This window comes from Rattus rattus, chromosome 5 (assembly GCF_011064425.1).
Source record: "Rattus rattus isolate New Zealand chromosome 5, Rrattus_CSIRO_v1, whole genome shotgun sequence".
NCBI lineage: Eukaryota > Metazoa > Chordata > Mammalia > Rodentia > Muridae > Rattus > Rattus rattus.
In genome coordinates this window covers 63,466,612-63,487,012 of record NC_046158.1, presented here as the reverse complement: position 1 = coordinate 63,487,012, position 20,401 = coordinate 63,466,612, and the positions used below count along the sequence as shown (strand labels likewise).

Sequence of the window (20,401 nt, the reverse complement as noted above, 5' to 3'; positions counted from 1 at the left end):
TGTCTAACAACTAGAAATCAGAGAAATGGAAGCAATTAAACACTCCTACAAGGTCATTTCTTCCTTGGCATGCCTCTCATGAACGCTACTAACCTTTCTTTTAGCCTTCTGCTTCAGAACCTGACCTTGACCTACCAGCTCCTTAAAGTCACCCAACCTGGTTGCTTTAAACATTGCTGGCTATGTGGAAACCCTGGAACTAACTCACAATTGCCACATAGAGCTTCTCCAATGACCCTATCATTAACCTCACTCCACCTTTTATCAGCTGTCCCAACTCTGGTGTTGTCACTATCCAATACCTTTTTTCTATCATTCTTCTTAGCATGGCAGACTATTTTAAGACATCTGGGAAGTATTCTGTAGGAGTGCTAGGCTCCTTAGACTTCAACAGAAACATACTCTTGATACTTCATCTCAGTTACAGTGCCCTATAGTTCAAAACATGTCAATTCTCAGTGGTACTCAGGTATTTCATTGGCTATCCACCAGCTAGTCAGGAGTTTTCACATTGGTGCTCCTTTTCCCTAAATTAGTAGTAATCCATAGTGAAGAGCTTCTACCAATCCTGGTTGTAGACTCAATACCTGCCCAACGTAACAAGAGGGAATTTCAAATTGTGTAACTCCTGATGCTCACAGAATAACTGCAGGTGGAACATCCCAGGAACCAGCTGACCATAAAGTTAAATTACAATCTTGAAAACAATCTTGAGAAACAGGAAGCTTCTCCTTGTGATTTTTCACTGGTATTCTCTACATTTTCCAATGACGCTATTCCTAACCCCTTGGGTTGTGGCTTCTTCCTTTAAATACCCCTTCTCCCAGCTACTCGGGGTCGAATTCCTCTACCCCTGTGTGGGATATGAGTCTTGACACCAGTGCACTGGTTCCTATCAATAAACCTTGTATAATTACAGCAAGGACAGTCTCTTGTGAGTTCTTGGGCAGTCACGTCATCTGGAGACTTGAGTGAGGGTCTCCCCGTTCCTACACTCCCTAGACAGACCACAATGGTCTCAAACTTACAGAGATCTACCTGCCTCTGCCTTCTGAGTAAAGAAATTAAAGACATGTGTGAATAATTTCTTTATTCGGTCATCACTAGGAGTGAATAACCAAACCCCAATTTTTAATTTCTTAGTTTCTCACAATCTTAAAACATATATATTACACTGTAATATACAAATACAAGTCTTTAAAATAAATATGCAAATAGATTAGCCCACTTTTAATAACCACCTAACTTTTTATTCCAAATTTCTAGATATATTTCTATTTTTTAGATATTAGGAATTAAAATTTAAATATGTAGTTTAGGCATAATTTCTGAGTGTACATAATTTAGTACATTAAAATGTTAAATATATATATATATATGTATACATATATATGGATGCTCTCATAGTCATAAGAGACTTAATCTACATAGAAAAGGATATGTTGAATGCATATAATTTTATAAGATTTGCAGTAGACACTGAATGTAAAAAGTACAAAAATTTAAATTCAATAATTGCAATATACATTTTTGAATAAAAATGTTTAGTCATATTCACAAAACATGACTTCACAAGCATGTCACACATGCACATACTTAAGGAGACCATAACAGTCCATCGAATGTCTTCCTCTATGACTTCCTATTTCTTGATACAGTCCTTCTCTGAACTGTAACCTATACTTTGTCCAGGATAGCTAGCCAGTAAGTACTAGAGATCCTACGTATTATTTCCCAGTGTTGATTGACAATCAATTGAAGCCTTTACCTAGGTTTTCAATGTAGTTACTGGGTCTTCATACTTTCGATAAAAACACTCTTACCCACTGAAACATCTTTGTAGCTCGTGGATGTTGTAGTTTAAAATCCACGTTGTACCATTCCTGGAAGTAATGATGATGATTCTATTTTTGAATTAAAAGTCAATCGAACATGAAGACAGATGTTAGAATGATTATCACATTCCATAAAGACATAACTTGTTCTTGCTTTATTGCTGTATCATTAGTTCTTACGTTTTAAGTAGTACATGTTTGCAAAAAAAATTCTGGCAAGAAAGGAAAGTTTTTTGACAGATTTAATTTCATCACTACTACTCTTAGATACCATGGACTTGAACTAAATTCTGCTCAATAATGCAGGATCAGACCACATCAAAGTAAGCTCAATATGAGAACAAAAGGTAGAAAGATAGGGAGTTCTCATCCATCCTGGGGATACTCTGTGAGGCCTTTTCTTAAAAAAATAAATAGGTATGTTTGTTTATGACTGCATTAATTCCTAGAGGGTTCATAGAGAGGCGTATTGTTAAGGAAGCAGTCTTTGTGGCATCTTCCCAAAGGATGCAAAAGACTATTTATGGATCGAAGCATCATCATGATTCACAATTTGACTCTCAGAGGTTTATAGAGCTGAATCAATTCATGGATATAGCCATGTAGAGATTTTAACTAAGAACATAAAGTCTAATATCCATTCCAGGTGGGTTAAAAATAATTCCTATTATTGTATAAGGTTTTAAAATCAATATTATGTCTTGAAGCAAACTATCTCTTTTTAATTTTAGAAGACTATGAATGGCTAATAATCATGTAGTAAAGTATTCAAACTAGCATTTGCTCAGGATATTTTAGCTATTTTTATTAATATAGGTTGAGATAATAATCAGTCATTCCTACTTTTTAAAACTGAATTATCACTGAGTCTTAGGTATTAAGTAATATATTCCTGAAAAATTATATTTATATCAGTGAGATGATTTATGTAGTTTTATTTGTTTGTATTATCTAAAAAGGACATCATTTTAATTTCATTATTACATTTATAAAAGGAAAGTAGTTGCACAGTGTTGCAAACAAATTACATCTCTCCTTAAGAATGGAAATTTCTTTGAAAAAATGTAGGTTAAAAATAATGACATTTCTACATATGGGTACACACCAATATTCCAAGTTCCTAGGAGATTGAGTCAAATAGAACATTAGAAACATAGTCAGTTACAGGTCAGTCAGCACTACAAAGTAATACTACCTTATAATAACATTAAAAAATATCTGATGCCACATATACAAAAAAAACATAATGTTTTAAAAAGCAATCAGTTAAACAGTGGAGCACATTTACAAAGGCCATTTATCACAAAGTATAATGAATCTGCCTATATTTTAGTTAAGAGTCTATTGAAAGGAAACATTTTTCTCAGGTGTCAGAATATTGGGCTTCCATTTAAGGAAGCATCTGATAAAACAGTAGACTTTAACTACCAGAGTCCCAGGACCTTAGTTTATTATGATGAGATCTTTTTCATATTCACAGATAACAGCCCAGGAAGTGAATATTCTTTCTAAAATTTGCACTTAGTTCATTTGGCACAAATAGAAAATTCAAACGAAACTTCTCTGCCTCCCTCCACCATGTTTCAAAGCAAAGCTCTGGATGATCTTAGACATCCTTTCATCCTGCTTCCACATCTTGAGTCCTGGGGTTACAGAGCTTCACTACCATGCCTACTTTTCCTCTTTCCTTCATGTTGAGGAGTGCCTTGCTTTTTTACTGAAACTGGGCTGGTGTACAATTCACCACCCTCCTGCCTTAGCTACCAGAGTATTGAGATTAGTTCAACTATCCTATCTAAAACATCTTCACTAGGCTTTCTAAAGGCAAAGTGGTTGCTGTCAGTGATGGATATTAGGTGAGCAGTACCAAACTTTGTTTTAAAGACAAATATGTCTTGTGATACATAACTTAATATTATACCCCTATATACTTCAAATTATCTCAAGTACCTGTAATGTAAACATCACTAATATTTGATTCACTAAATGTGTAATAAATACTTTACAAGAATGAAAAGCATAATATGTTGAAAACAGAAATTGCATTATAACATTTTAAGAAATTGTCTATGAAAAATCAACCCATTTCATGAACTTTGAGCTGATTCTCAAGTATCATCATAAAAATCTCTATTGTGTATACAAGATAGCACTTCTTGCCATATAATTCATAATTCATAATTACAACAGCAAAAATAATGTGGTTCTATTAAGTTAACCAAAATATTTTCCTCTCAAAATATCTCCATGATTCACAAATAAGAAAAGCAAGTAGTAAATACATGTAGTAATATATTTTTCTCAATGGAATATCATACATGATACTATTAATTCCCCAATTCCTCATAAAAACCTGGTTGCATAATCTTCTCTTAAGCTCTCCCTTTCACACATGAAGAACATTTGCTTTTTAAGTCATTTTCTATTGCAGAGAATGGCATTTTCCCCATATTTCTTATGGCTCAAAATCCTGAAATTGTTCTTCTCTCTGATGCTTTACATAATCATTTCCTTGCATTTATTTAGAGTTGAATTCAAACAATGTTTTGACAGAAGCAAGTTCCCCATTATTCCCTGTCAAATTATTCTCCCTGGTTGTTTCAATGAAACCCTGTGTGTATTTTAGTTTTCATAACTCATACCTGTTCAGTGATCTTGTTCACAGGTGTGTTTTACATATTGTGTTTACTTGGCCAGAACATCAGATTCATCAGGAAAGAAAAGTGATCTCTATGAAACTTCAACATTGTTTGTCCCAGAGCAGAAACTCAAATGTATAGTTAACAAATAAATAACAAATATGACAACAAGAACCCAAAGGACAAAGTGATGTCAGTTGTCAGAGTCAAAGGTATCAGCTGCCCTATAATGTTAGGATTTACTGGGTTTTATTTAACTGATTTTAATTTATTTTATTGTACGCTGTCACTTTTTAATGTTCTTTTGTAGCTACAGCTTCTGTCCATTTTAGAAAGAGGGAACATATCAAGAGCTCTAAGATTTTATCAGGCATTTTTGAAAGAATAATTATAGCATGACACTTGAAACATTACATGCAAATTAATTTGTAGCTAGAGGATGACTGTGTGATTTGCCTGCCCAGACACTATCAACTGTGAATGCTAATGGCACCCCAGCTGTCATTAGGACAAATGGTCATCCTTAAACAACATTAGTAACTTAACTCAGTATATGAAAATGACATGAAATTCTATGATAAATATGCACATTGTAATTATAGGAATTATACAACTAAAGATGTCTAATAGTGTTATAAAATAAAATATTAGCATATTCATGTTAATGATTAATAGTTAACTTTAACACATTAAAATATTCAGAATTTAACAAGGTTGTGATTGATTAAAATATAATGGAAGGGATGTGAGGCTTGTTGGACAAGAATGAAAGGAGTAGTCATAAGGTAGGAAGTCCTATGAGTAATAGAGAAACATTATAAAAATGTTAACATTTTGATACAATCTTTTGAAGGTGGAAAGAGATTCAACAAATTCTTAATATTATGCTTAAAGACATAGCTTCATGCAATTCTGTGTTGGTGAATAAAGCAGAAAATTAATGAAAAGGTAGCTGGTATGGTGAAAAATATCTAAGTTTAATTTCCATGTAATGACTTAATATGGCAGTCTACAGAAAATGGGAAGGACACCAGCTGTAAATATATATGTACCAGATTAAACAAGTATCAGTTTAATTATATTTTAGATAATTAAATATCATGTGTATTCTCATGCCCATTATTACTCAGCGAGACATAAAATTATATCACAGCTTCAAATACTGCAAGTTACTAAGAACATGTCTGTCCTTCCACTTGAATTAAAGTAGTCCACAAATCCCACCTGATGCAGCATAATCTACTTAATTCATTATTCCCTCACATTACTTCAGCACAAATTTAGGCAGAAAACCTTGAGTTTCATGACTGAATTTTAATTCATTCATAATCTTAAAGAAAAATCAACTTCACCCCAGGATTGCCCCTTGTATCAAAAGGCAATGATAGAAAATATTTCCTTAACTTTGTATGATGTTCTTTTCTTCTCCAAACAGATGAACTCACTTTTACATGGCTCCTAGAAATTTATCTCATATCACTGAGTTCATTCTTGTGGGAGTTTCAGACCTTCCAGAACTTCAGGTTCCACTTTTCTTTGTCTTCCTAATCATCTACCTTCTGACAGCAGTGGGGAACCTGGGCATCATCACCCTCACCACCGTGGACTCACGACTGCAAACACCCATGTACTTCTTCCTCAGACACCTGGCGGTCATCAACTTCGGCAACTCAACTGTCATTGCTCCTAAAATGCTGGTTAACTTCTTAGTCACAGAGAAAACTACCTTATACTATGAATGTGCCACGCAGTTAGGAGGATTCCTGGTTTTCATTGTAGCAGAGATCTTCATGCTTGCTGTGATGGCCTATGACCGCTATGTGGCCATCTGCAACCCACTGCTCTATATGGTGGTGGTGTCTCGACGCATCTGCCTTCTGCTCGTGTCCTTAACATACTTCTATGGCTTTTGCACAGCCATTGTTGTTTCATCCTGTGTGTTCTCTGTGTCTTATTGCTCCTCCAAGAAAATCAACCATTTTTACTGTGATAATGTCCCTCTCTTAGCACTTTCCTGTTCTGACACCTACCTTCCAGAAACTGTAGTCTTTATATCTGCAGCTACAAACTTGTTCTTTTCCATGAGTATAGTGTTGGTATCTTATTTTAATATTGTGTTGTCTATTCTAAGGATCCGTTCATCAGAAGGAAGGAAAAAAGCCTTTTCCACCTGTGCTTCACATATGATGGCTGTCACAGTTTTCTATGGGACACTGCTGTTTATGTATTTGCAACCTCAGACTAACCACTCACTAGATACTGATAAGATGGCCTCTGTGTTTTATACATTGGTGATACCAATGCTGAACCCCATGATTTACAGCCTGAGGAACAAGGATGTGAAGGCCGCTTTAAAGAAATTCATTACAAATCCATGTGATTCTTTCAAATCACTGTAACCTTAAGACTCTTTTAGTTAATAAACTATTGATCATCCACCAAAGAGTAATAAGAATTTAGATGGCTGACTGACATACAAGCTTAACAGACTAAACCAGGATTAAAGCAGAACTAAGTTACAAAAGAAGCAGAAGCTTTCTGGTTATAATAGTAACCTACACAGACTGTGACTAACTGCCCAGTAGCAGTCTGATAGTTAATTTGGAAGAAATCCTTCCAGGAGTTCAAATATGTTGGGCTTTTTATTTTTTATTTATTCCTTGATAACTTTCCTTATATTTAGATTATACCTACTCCTGTTTTTCCTAACAATCCTACTGGACCATCTTTCACATGCACACCAATGTTATTCTCCTCTTCCTCTTTAAATTAGTTAATCTTTATAACTCACAGAATATTTTGAATTATGTTAAGTAAGTTGAGAGCTGTGAGAGGAAGTAAGAAAAGGAAGGAGAACGGGAGACAAAATAGATTAATGGAGGAAAGAAGAAGAAAGAGAAAAGAGAAAGAGATATGGAATAAAAAAGAAAAGAGGGAGAAAGAGAAGTGGTTAGAGAGAGTAAAAGAGAAAGAATAGTAGAGAAAAAGAGAGAATATGGTTGAGAGATATCAAAATAGTACAAGGGGTCACTGATTGGGTTTTCAACAGATGAAACCAAACAATTTCAGTTGAAAGATTTGAAAATGGAGCTATTAAATGAAACCATTTTCATACCTATAAATAAGACTCCATATTATTTTAAATACATGTTTACATATTATATAAATAATAAAAAATAAGCAATTGTTCCACACCAGAGTATTCGTTGTGATTGCTGTCTATACTCAGTGTGAGCATAAACTGAGATGAAAACTCTTTTCATGTGACTTTATCATAGTGAATTCCTTCCAGATATTACAATGTTCAAAGTAAAGGTGCAATGTGACAGTGAAGAAGGATGACAAACACTAATTTAGCTAGGAAACATAGCAACACTACCAGTGACTATAAGTCAGTCCTACAATGGGCTCCTTCATGATATGAACAAGGGAACATTTCACTGCTTTTATTTTTTTTAATCTGAGCATATAACTTTAATCAAATGATGAGAAAAACTGAGAAGATGTACAAGAGATGGGCAGCTCAGAAAACACCAGCCAGTATATTCCCCAAATTGCCATAACATACAGAGTAACTGTGGCAACATAGAGGACACTATGGAAATGAATTAAGCAGATGTCTATTTTTGGATAGAATGTCTGAATTTAAATGGAAAAAAAACTAATTCTCAGTAAAAGATATAATCTATAAATGGCAATAAATATATTTGATATTCATAAAAATATTATTTAAATATATTGTGTTACCACTTCATTTCCCATGTCATTTTGTGAACTTTTATATTAAAATAAAATCTGGAGGCTGAGGATATCATTGAGGTGTTGGACTATTTCTCTATTATATGTGAAGTTTTTCTCCCCAGACATGCCTTGGATGTGAAGAGCAATTTGTGAACTAAGACTTGTATATAGAGGTGTTTCTTTCACAGATAAAGCTGTTGACAATAAATGAAGACATTAGAACGCTAAAAAAAAAAAAAAAGGTGTAAAGTCATCATTCACATAGCACTGTCCATGTGTATATAAACATCCCACATGCATACACATACCCACACACACAAAATTAAAATCTTACATAGTGCACTTTGCACATAGTTGACATTTCATTAAAAGTTCAGACCTCATGTTTTTAGTAGCACATATTTTCAATCCTTAGAATTGGAGTTCTAAACCAGGAAGATAAAAAGTGTCAGCCAGTCTTGTACAACAACATCAAAAATTTTGAGAACTGCTTAAATGTCAAATATGTGGCCATGTATTCTTTAGAATAACTTATGATACCACAAATTATAAATTGTGTCACTAAAAATGAAATGATTTTATCTGTCAAAAAATTAAACCCACAGAGTTCACATTTCTTAGCTATATGGATGCATATTCTTATCTCTAGCCATCATTTATCTTTTACTATTTTTTTTTCAATGATTTACCTGGTATTTACTTTTATCAAGATAAACAGATCTGGAATTGTGCCAAGAACATATTTAATTAATGACCTTATAATTTTCTACAGTTATAAAGTCTTAATACAGATTAGCACTATTACTTTAATTGAGCCTATCATGCACTTATGTCAATCCCCAGTAATAACTCAAAAGGGAATAACAGTTTAATGGCATTGTCCCATTGCAATTTCACACAGCTTCTGGGAGAAGACATATGTTTTATTCCAAGAATTTGATAATTAGAAATCAAAAAGCAAACTAACTTAAATTGTTCAGACAAAAATGTAAAAAAATATGGATTAATATGGATTATTCTTTAAGTGAGTGAAGACTGTAGTTTACTGTAAAAGAGCAAGGATAACTTATTTGTTTATAGAGGATGCTGGATTCAGTTCCCTGGCAAGGTAGTTTGAATGAGAATGCCTCCCAGACTTGTCCACTTGGGTACTTGGTACCCAGTTAGGGACACTATTTGTAGCTATGCAGGAGGAAGTAAGTTGCTGGGGCAGGCCTTTGATTTTAAAAAGCCTTGTGCTGTTTCCAGGTTGCTCAATCTGTTTTGTGATTCTGTTTGAAAATATCTGCTCTTAGCTTGTAGTCTGCCATGCCTTCATGTCATGGTGCTGTCTTACCCCTCTGGATCCTGGAGCCCAAATAAAATCTTCCTTCACTAAATGTCTTCTTATCATGCTATTTTATCACAACAGGAAAGTACCTAATATACATGGGTAGACCACTTTACAACTCTCCCAATCAATGGCATTGCTGTAAGAACAGATTTAGCCTGATTGATTACTTAGTACAGGAGTCAAATCTACTGTATGCACTGAATTATTGCCCTTTGCTAAAAAGATAATTCTCATAATTTCACCATTAAAAAGTAGCCTTTCACTTTTTAAAGCAAATAACTATACCGAATAAGAAAACATAGCAGCTAGATACACACTGCAAGTTTCACGTCTCAAACTCAAATTGTATTTTTGAAAAATAAAGGTTATCAAAACTGTGAAAATAATTTTATAGAAAATTCATAGGAAATAGTCTTGTTTGAAAGCTAAGAGAATATTTTATTAATATTTTAGTTAGAAAATTATTGTTAATGTTATTATATAATTACAACAAAGCTAATAACAAACTTTCCTCTTTGGTATAAATAAGCCATGAAGATCCATATAAACTTTGAAGGACGTATATCTAATAGGAATCTGGTGAGTTAACCCAGGTTACGGATTTTGTTCTGTCATCTACACAATAAAAAGTACTTCAGGAGGTAGAAACACAGCTCAGTGAGTAAGAGCACTTTCTGCTCTTCCATAGAACCTGAGGTCATTCCCTACTGCCTACATAGAGGCTCAAACTATGTATAACTCTAGTGCCGGGGTATCTGATGCCTTCTTCTGGAATCTGTGAATATTGCACATGCACATATACCTATACACAAGTAAAATATCCATATACATAATATAAAAATAAATATTTTTCAAAGGCAGAATCCTTTACTGCTACAACAAAGACAATGGCCAATAGACCATTTTTGTCCTAAACTAGTTCAAAATACATCAGTATTTAATATGTACAAAGTATCATTTTAGGCTCTTATGATGAAATCATAAACAGAAGTGACCTAAACTATCCGGTTATTCTTCAGTGACAGGGTCCTAAATGAGAAGTTAAGCAAGAGATAAAACTGGTGTCAAAAGCTATTGTGTAAGCTGATGACTTATGCCAAGCAATTTTATTAAGTACAATTTGCTATATGCTATTTGCAGCAGAAAGTGTGAGAGAACTGACAAAAAAAATCATATAATGAGACAAAATCAGTAGACAGCTAATCAAACAATATTGCTCAGGGGAAAATAAAATACCCCTTTGGGTTTTTGTTTGTTTGATTGTTTTGTTGTTTGTTTGTTTGTTTTCAAGAGCAAGGACACCTTGTCCATTAGGAGCCAAGAAATGCCACAAAGCCACACCATGTAACAAACCTCAGACAAGAGATTTACTGGAAAGAGGCACATGATAGCTGCCTCCAAAAGGGTAGAGTGAGGAGGGGGCTGGGCAGAGGAGTAGGACAGTATAGGGTCTTCTGAGGACGCACAGTGAGCTAGTGGAAAAGTATGCAGCTGGAAGAATTGATTGACCATTAACTTTGAAACATAATTAATGCTGAGTCCCTGTGATCAGGGATTTACAAGTCTCCAAGCTCTGGTCAGGCGAGGGTCAGAATGATTTTTAACTGTCCTGTTATACTACACACTCAAGGATACAGAGACCAAGCACACAGTGGCCTTTGGACTGATAAGTATAGCCTCTTAGAGTAGGATGAGTTGTGTTTTCAGGATCCAAAGTTCCTCCATGCTCTGTCCCTAGAACATTACTGGTCCTACCAAGAGTATGCTTTGTTTTAGAACACTATGTTTCTTCTCCATCCATGAGGACCTGGAGGAAAGCCTAGGATCTGTTTAGCCCTGGACACAAAAGTTTGATTCATTGCTGTGCTTTAACTGTGGCATAAAAATTGATGAACAAGTATATAAGAGGACATTTGGAGTTAGCAAGGATCCAGAATATGGAGAATGAGTGTTCCTAGCAAGTGCAATAGTATTGGATGTACAAACTGAAAAGAGAATGAAATTCCAAGTGTTCTATCATCTGTTAGAACACCAGTTTGCCCAAGGCGTCCTGTTCTTGGGAGGGTATAAAGTATGATTCAGGAGCAATAACCCTGATTTTTATGCCATACCTAAAGTCTCTTCCTACCTGTTAGTGGTAAAGATTATACAAATATCTTTGCTTCTTTCAGTGATCCTAGTCATATCATTACAATCCCTGTAATCGGGACCTTGTGTTCAGAGTTTCACTATCATGTTAAAAGGATAGCACCAAAGAACAACACTGGCCATCACAGCTCCAATCACGGTTTTATGGTATCAGTAATTCCTTCTTCTTATAATTACTTTCTCTTGGATGTCTTTAAACAATAAACAGTATAGATAATTGGAAAAATGGAACCTAGAAAAGTAAAAGCACTTAGTAAAATATTTTGTATCACATTATTACTGATTCAAAACTTTTTTTAGACACCAATTTAGGTAGATGAATCATGAGCTTCTAAGAACCAGGCGAAAAGGTCGTTTAGTTCTGTTTTATTTTCTGTTAATTCTATGTATGTTTTGCTCTGATTTTGTTTTTTTAAACCAGTTTAACACTCTACTATGATACTTCTTGGTTTAGGATTAGATTTTATTTCTGTGTTTCATTTCATAATTTCATAAAGAAAAAATTGTGATAGCAGATGCCTTAGCTAGCAAACAGGCCCTACAGCCCTATGGACTACATTGAAAGGTAAATGAATCAGAGAACTCTGAAAACTGTTATGAGTAAGATTGGAGTGTGTTTTACAACCTATTTCTCTGTTTTTATCAATCTGAGAAGATGAGTTATAAACCTTGAATTTAGTTCTATTGCATTTTTATCACAGAAACAATGTCTTTTTTGTGATGAAATTCAACTGTGAGGAACCATGAAGGTACACCATGAACTGAATCATGAGTTACTACTTATAGGTACATGCAGTACAATTTTGAATTCAAAGCTTTAAAGCACATTATTTTTGAATCAGCTTATAACATACTAGATATTATGATATATTCTCTTTTTTCATAATTATTTTTCAAATTACTTTTCTATTTCATCCCCCATCTATTCTGCCCTTACAAAATCCACCCCTTTCTCCTCAGAGAAGAAGTCCCCCCAGGGAAGCACACCACCCTGTGAAATCTAGTTCTAACAGAACTTATTTACTCCCATCCCACTGAGGCCCAACCAGGCAGTCCAAGTAGAAGAAGGGGATCCAAAGGCAGGCAATAGAGTCAGAGACATCCTTTGCTCCAATTGTTAGGAGACTCATACGAAAACCAAGGTGCACATCTACACCAAATGTTGGTGGAGGAGCTAGGGTAGTCTTTGGTTGGTCGTTCAATCTCTGTGAGTTCCCATAGGCCCAGGTTAGTTAACTCTAACTAACTTAACCTAAGTTAATTTAACCTTGTGGTGTCCTTGACCATCCCAGATATTCAATTCTATTCCCCCACTTATCCACAAGACTCCTGAGCTCTACCTGATGTTTGGCTGTGAGTGTTTGCATCTGTTTCTATCGCTGCTGGATGAAACCTCTTAGGATTTGGTAATTCTAGGCCCCTGTCTGTAAGCAAAAGAAAGTACCACTAACAGTGTCAGAGATTGGCTTGCTCCCTTGGGATGGATCTCTCATGTTGGGCCAGTCATTGGATGGCCATTTTCTCAGGCTCTGCTACATCTTTCTCCTTGTGTATCTTGAACACAGGACAAGTTTGGGGTTGAAGGTTTCATGGATGAGTCAATGTCCTCCTTCTTCCACTGAACGTTCTGTCTGCCTACAGAAGGTGGCCACTTCAGTCACAGTATTCCCCACTGTTAGCATTTCAGCTAAGGTCACCCCCATAGACTGCACATCTTCTCCATTTCCAAGCCTCCAGCTAGTTACAGAGATGCTCCCCTAACACTTTCCTATCTCACTTCCTCCTTTTTCTCACTCCCTCCTCTCTCATCCCTCCACCGCTATAACTAGTCACAGTCCCCATAACCCTTCCTACTCCCTCTCCCACCAGTTTCCTCTCTCCATTTACCTCCTATCATTATTTTATTTCCTTTTTTGAATGAGATTCACACATCCTATATGAGCCCTCCTTACTACTCATTTTTCAGTGGGTCTCTGGATTGTAGCATGGTTATCCTGTGCTTTATGCACAGCATGGTCCTATTATGAGTACATATCATGCATGTCTTTCTGAGTTTCACTCAAGTTGCCATTCTCAAATTCTATTCATTTGCCTGCACATTTCCTGATGTCTTTGTTTTCAACAGCTGAATAGTATTCCATTGTTTAGATGTACCACATTTTCTTTATCCATTCTTCAGTTGAGGGACAAATAGGTTGTTTGCAGTTTGTGATTATTATAAATAACATTGAAATGAACATAATTGGGCTAACGACCCCATGGTTTCCTAGAGTATATAAAATATCTATTCAAAGCCCTCTAACTTTTGGAATCTGTTGAGAAGGTTTATAATTCTGATAGACTTGCCTTTATAGCTTACTTGGCCTTGTTCCCTTTCAGCTTTTAATGTTCTTTATTTTTATGTAGATTTTGTGTTTTGATTATTATATGGCAGGAAAATTTTCTTGTATGTTTCTAAGCATCTATTTCTTTACCTGGGGGAAATTTTCTTCTATGATTTGTTGAAAATGTTTTCTGGTTCGTGGAGCTGAGACTCTTGACCTTTTTCTATTTCTATTATCCTTAGATTAGGCCTTTTCATAGTATCCCAGATTTCCTTGGTGTTTTGTGTCACGAATTCTTAGATTTGACATTTTTATTGACTAATGTGTTGCATCTTTTACTTCTGAGATTTTTCTCTTCCATCTCTTGTATTTTGTTGGTGATACGTGCAATTCCTATTCCTATTCTTTTCTCTAAGCTTTCCATCTCCAGAATTTCCTCAGATTGTGTTTTCTTTATTGCTTCTATTTCCATCTTCAGGTCTTGAGCAGTTTTATTCATTTCCTTCACCTATTTAATTGTATTTTCCTGTAATTTTTAAGGTATTATTGGTTTTCTCTTTAAAGCTTGTACCTGTTTAACTTTGTTATCCTGTATGTTTTGAGGGATCTATTCATTTTCTCTTTAAAGGTATCTATCATTTTTATAAGGTTGGATTTAAGGTCATTTTCTTGTGCTTCAGTTGTGTTATTATATCCAGCACTTATTGTAGTGATATACCTTTGCTCCGTATGTGCCCTATTGCCCTGACTCTTGTTTCTCCTTTTATGCTAAACTTTGGCCATAAAGGTTGTCCCTTGATGTTCCTGGTCTACCAGATATAGGAAAATAGGGTTTAATCTGGATGTGCCCATGCAGCAAGTCACCTGTGGGCAGCTTTTGACTGGATTTTCTTTGTATAGCCGTCTTGGATGTTTCTTGTTAGGCATGCCTGATGGAGTGGTGGCCAGACAATGGAGAGAAGAGGGAAAGTCTCCAGCTTGCTCAGAGCAGCTGGTCATATCCCAGGGGACAGGGATGAGAATTGGGGTTATGGGATCTAATCTGGTTGTCTGACAGAGGCCAGAAGAGCAGTGATCAGACAGGGGATCTGTTATGACAGTATAACAAAGTGTGCTTTTGTGATTCTCCTTCGTGCTCTTTCCTGTAATCCCTGCTGCTCTAGTTAATCCCATGTATTTCCATCACTGAGATTTTTTCTCTTTTTTTCATACCCCACATATCATTTTGCTTAGTTTCCTCATTCTTTGCTATGAATTTACATAAATTAATGCCATAAGGTGGAAAACATACAATTCTCACTGCATAAAATATATAGGTTCACAAATAAAAAGAAAACAACTAGAATTTACACTTTAAATATACCTCTTTATAATGACTTTTATTGACCATTAATAATTTAATATTTACTTTCTATAACACTATAAATAAAAAAAGAGTCATAAATATCAGCAATGTCTTTCAGTGTCATTCATTTTATGTTCATAACAGAATTTCATTCTTCATTATTGAAATCCACTCTGTGTGTGTATGTGTGTGTTTTCTGTATTCATGCTTTGATGAAAACTTAAATTGTTTCTATTTCTTATATAATTTGAACTGTATGTACTGTCATGAGCATGGATATGTACTATATTTTGTGCGATAAGCCAAACACTAAAATATGACAATTTTCCTCAAATGAGGAAATTAAAAATAATTTTTATACTGAAAGTAGAAAACATATTACCTGGTGTAAAGAAGGGGGGCATACCAGAGTTGTAATAGGAGGCTGTATTTAATCAATGCATTTGTATATTAAAATAATATCTAATCCGTTTAGTATCTGTCATTATTAGATGCTAATTAAAACCAAAGAAAAGTAATGAATCGACTGTAATTTCTATGCTTAGTATTCATGTTTGCAAGAATTTATGCTTAATTATATTGAGGGTGAAGTGCCTTGTGTGTAATCACCCACACTTTTAAAATTTATTTTAAATGATCTCCTGATTTAACCCTTAAGGCAAAGAATATGCCCAGAGATTCATAAAATGTTTTGGACATAAAGAGTTGTTGATGATAAATTCTTCCAAGAATTATATGATTTTTTTCAACATAAAAAGCTATTTGTTGAAAAAGGAAAAAAAAAAACGTTTAAAATCCTCACCTAATTTCCAAAGTCAGACTAAAAGACACTAATAATTTAACACAGAAAGACATACTGACATTGATTAATTACAGTGACAGTATTAAAAGTTATCAGAACCTTTGTAAAAACACTATGTTGAAGGCAAATCTATAGCTATATTCTGCAGAGACAGGAACATTTTGAATTTCTCTCCCACTGGAACACAGACTCTCATTTCTTTTGATAACCTTATTTTCTTATTCTCTGGAGTAAGAGCTTCTAGGAGAGAGATACAAACAAAACCATGCAGCCAACTACTCTGTTCACCCAGTATGAGGAAAAACAGAAGAACATCCTACCTGGGTAGGTTGAAAAAGTATCGGTGTGAATTAGAACAGGATGAAATTAAATACAACACAAAACCATGGTTTGCAATAAAGTGGGGTTCATTTCGTTAGATACTGACAAGATTGTTTTCTCTGCTTATGTATTGTATAAGGTAACAAATTATAATATAATACATGTCAAGTATAAATTCATAAAATAAATAACCCATTTGTGAGCTATAAGTTAGGGAATTCAATGCTCTCAATAAAGCAAATTATAATTTGGAACTGTATTTTATCCTTGATGTACCTATAGATTTACTTCAGACTAACAATGAATAATTAGACAAATGTCATTATAATACCTCTAGATAGATTTTGCAGAGAAAGAATAAGAATATGCCTCAAATGTACAGGTAAGAACTACTCAATAACTCTTATTTTACTATAGTATTTACTTTTATGGAGTAATTTTAGACACAGTAAAATAAATTTATAAGTTTTCATAAGAAAATTATTTTTAGAGAAAAGTTAATAGAGAAAGGGAGTGTATAGGATAAGAATAAAGTAGCAAAAGAAAAAATATGACATTATTTAGATATGCAAAACCTCAATTATGAAACTTAGGCAGTGTTGATAAAGAAAATAAAGACTTCTCAACTTCAAGTGCAACAAGAAGATAATAAGTTCACTGCACAGCTCAAATCTTCTTTTAAAAATAAGACATTAAGAAACATGTAAAAGGACATGACTTATAAATTGATGCATAAAAATGTCCAGATCTCTTGGAAAACAAATATAAATGCTATTCCAGATAATACTATTAAATTGCAAAACTAGCCATTTCCTTTTGCTTTCTCCTTGTCTTGTACTTTAGAGATTATATAAGATGGTCCGCGTGTACGATCCCAGCCTTTGGGAGACCTCGGTCTAAAAATCCCGAGTTGGGACTAGCATGGACTAAACAGAAAGATCTTTTCTCATAAGAAGCCAATAAAAAAATTAAAGAATAGTTAGAGATGTTCCTATGTCCTTCACAAATATAGCCTGTATACAATTTAGACTTTCAGGAGTAGAAAAACACAATATATTCAGTTGAGAACATGAGTGTGTGTCTTGAGTATGAAATAATTTTAAGACATGATGATACTGAAAACAATTGTTTGATGTTATTTCACTTGATTTTATTTTATCTTGGACTTTTCATTTTTAAAATAACCGTATTCTAGGGTATTCATATTAAGACTTAGCAAAACAAAAAGAAGCACAGGAACACATTTGAGGACCTTCCACAATGTTATCTACTTTCAATTTTGCATTATGAATATAGCTTTAAGGTAGCATTGTAAGCTAGATTATGTATATAAAATAAATTAATTGTATACATAAGAGAAAATATGAAACTGTATTTGTAACAATACTGGAGCAATAAAGCAGTTTAAAAGTATGTATTAGAGTATGTTCATCATACAGGTCATGTGTTTCCTAATGACAATTCTATCCCAGTGTAGCATATAATTTAACATATTCATCAATATTTGTTGCTTTTACTTTTTTCCCATTCTATTCCCAGATAGTTCTTCTTTTTACCTTTACATGTGGGCATATGAACTTATATATGCTCAGCTACAAAGACAAGATGAAACTCTAAGAGAGTTGTAACTGCTCAAGAGGTTGTATACCTTGTAAGTATATTTCATAAATCATGACTAAGACATTTCAACAAAGAAATATTTGCTCAGAAATGTACCGAGCAAAATCTTTGAACCAAAAATGGCCTCATGTAGACTTTTTTACTGCCCTGTTTTTAAATAAATGAGTGATTTAATAAAAAATAGAGAAATATCCATTTATTTATATAACTCTTCTGCGTTTTGTCTTTTTTATTGCCTGATGACTTCAAACTTTTTTCTCTTTGTTCTTTCAAGATAGAATTCTTCTCTGTAGCTCTGGCTGTCCTGGAACATTCTCTTTAGAACTGGATAGCCTCCAATTGAGAGATCCTCCTGTCTCTTCCTCCCGAGTGCTGGAGTTAAATGCATGCACCACCATATACAAGAATCATTTCCTCTCAACTCTTACCCTACTATCCCTCTCATCTCCCCAACTGGCACCTGATTTCAGTGGGTCCACTTTCCATTCATATTTTCTTTTTGTGTGTGGTGAACTGAGATAAATTAGAGCTGGTCGTGTGAGATTAGGTGGAGAGTTATTCACTAAAGAAGAATAATTTATCTGTGACAACACCACCAAAGAAAGTAAAACCCCTCCCACAACATGAATTAATTGCTTCTGCCTCGTGTTATCTACCCCATATTTAGCATCCCAGTACCATAACAGTCTCTACAATATTGAAAAAATCAGGACAAAATATCTTTTTCAGAGACAGTAAAGTACGAAGAAGGCCTTGTATTATGTAAAATATAAATACATCATTTGGATTTTTCTTTACTCCTCCTACAGATGTCCTGACAACTCATGGCTCAGATAAATTGCACCCAGGTGACAGAGTTCATTCTCATGGGCCTCACAGATCGCAAGGAGTTGAAGATGCCTCTCTTTGTGGTATTCTTATTCATTTATCTTTTCACAGCAATAGGCAACCTGGGACTGATCCTGGTCATTAGAACAGATGCAAGACTCAACACACCCATGTACTTCTTCCTCAGCAACCTGGCTTTTGTTGATTTCTGCTACTCATCTGTCATTACACCCAAAATGCTTGGCAATTTCTTGTACAGATATAATTTCATATCCTTCAATGCATGTGCTGCCCAGTTAGGTTGCTTTCTCACATTTATGGTATCAGAGTGCTTGCTACTAGCTTCCATGGCATATGATAGATACGCAGCCATTTGTAACCCTCTACTGTATATGGTTACAATGTCCCCTGGAATCTGCATTCAGCTTGTAGTTGTGCCCTATAGCTATAGTTTCCTCATGGCATTGATTCACACTCTTCTAACCTTCCGTCTATCCTATTGCCACTCCAATATTATCAATCATTTCTACTGTGATGACATGCCTTTACTCAGGCTAACTTGCTCAGATACTCACTACAAACAGCTGTCTATTTTGGCCTGTGCTGGAATCACATTCATTTCCTCTGTTCTGATTGTTTCTGTATCCTACATGTTCATTATTTCTGCCATTCTGAGGATGCGTTCAGCTGAAGGAAGGCGTAAAGCCTTTTCCACCTGCAGCTCTCACATGATGGCTGTGAGCATATTCTATGGAACTCTTATCTTTATGTACTTACAGCCGAGTTCTGACCACTCTCTTGATACAGATAAGATGGCCTCTGTCTTCTACACAGTGATCATCCCCATGTTGAACCCTTTAATCTACAGCCTCAGGAACAAGGATGTGAAAGATGCCCTGAAGAAACTCTTGGACAATAAAAACCAGACTTCTATATTTAGAGAACTAAGAAAATGATTTAATAGATTTTCATTCTAATCTTTCCTCCCCAATATTAGTAAAATGAATTTAATGTAATATACTTAATTTGTGTTCCATCATTTCTACATCCTCTCTTTCTCTCTATCTCTCTCTCCCTCCCTCCCCCTCTCTATTTTTCTTCTATTGAAAATAGATAATTTTTCATATAATTTATTTTGATTGCAGTTTCCTCACTCTTGATTTCTCCCAATTCTTCTCCACATCCCCTTTTATCTGGATCAACCTACTCTCTGTCTCTTATTAGAACACAAATAGGCAACAAAAAGAAAATAATGAAAGAAAAACAAACAAATTGGAACAGGACAAAACAAAAGAACACACACACACACACACACACAAAAAGAACCCAAGAAAAGGCACAAGAAACAGATATAGAGATACACTCATTCTCATGCTTAGAACTCCCACAAAAAGACAGAACAAGAAGCCATAGCACATACACAAAACCTTTAGTTTAAAGAAAGAATTATAAAAATAATACTCAA

The 20,401-nt window shown here is 34.7% G+C and overlaps 2 protein-coding genes across 2 annotated transcripts; both read left to right on the top strand.

Moving 5' to 3' along the window:
* The first annotated feature begins 5,925 nt into the window (after nt 1-5,925).
* LOC116900280 (olfactory receptor 8J3-like) lies at nt 5,926-6,873 on the top strand. Its single transcript, XM_032902033.1, has one exon. The coding sequence runs from the start codon at nt 5,926-5,928 to the stop codon at nt 6,871-6,873; it is 948 nt and encodes a 315-aa protein (XP_032757924.1).
* Nucleotides 6,874-18,932: 12,059 nt separating this feature from the next.
* On the top strand, nt 18,933-19,892 carry LOC116900279 (olfactory receptor 8U9-like). Its single transcript, XM_032902032.1, has one exon. It carries the CDS (start codon nt 18,933-18,935, stop codon nt 19,890-19,892), a length of 960 nt encoding a protein of 319 aa, XP_032757923.1.
* The last annotated feature ends 509 nt before the right edge of the window (nt 19,893-20,401 follow it).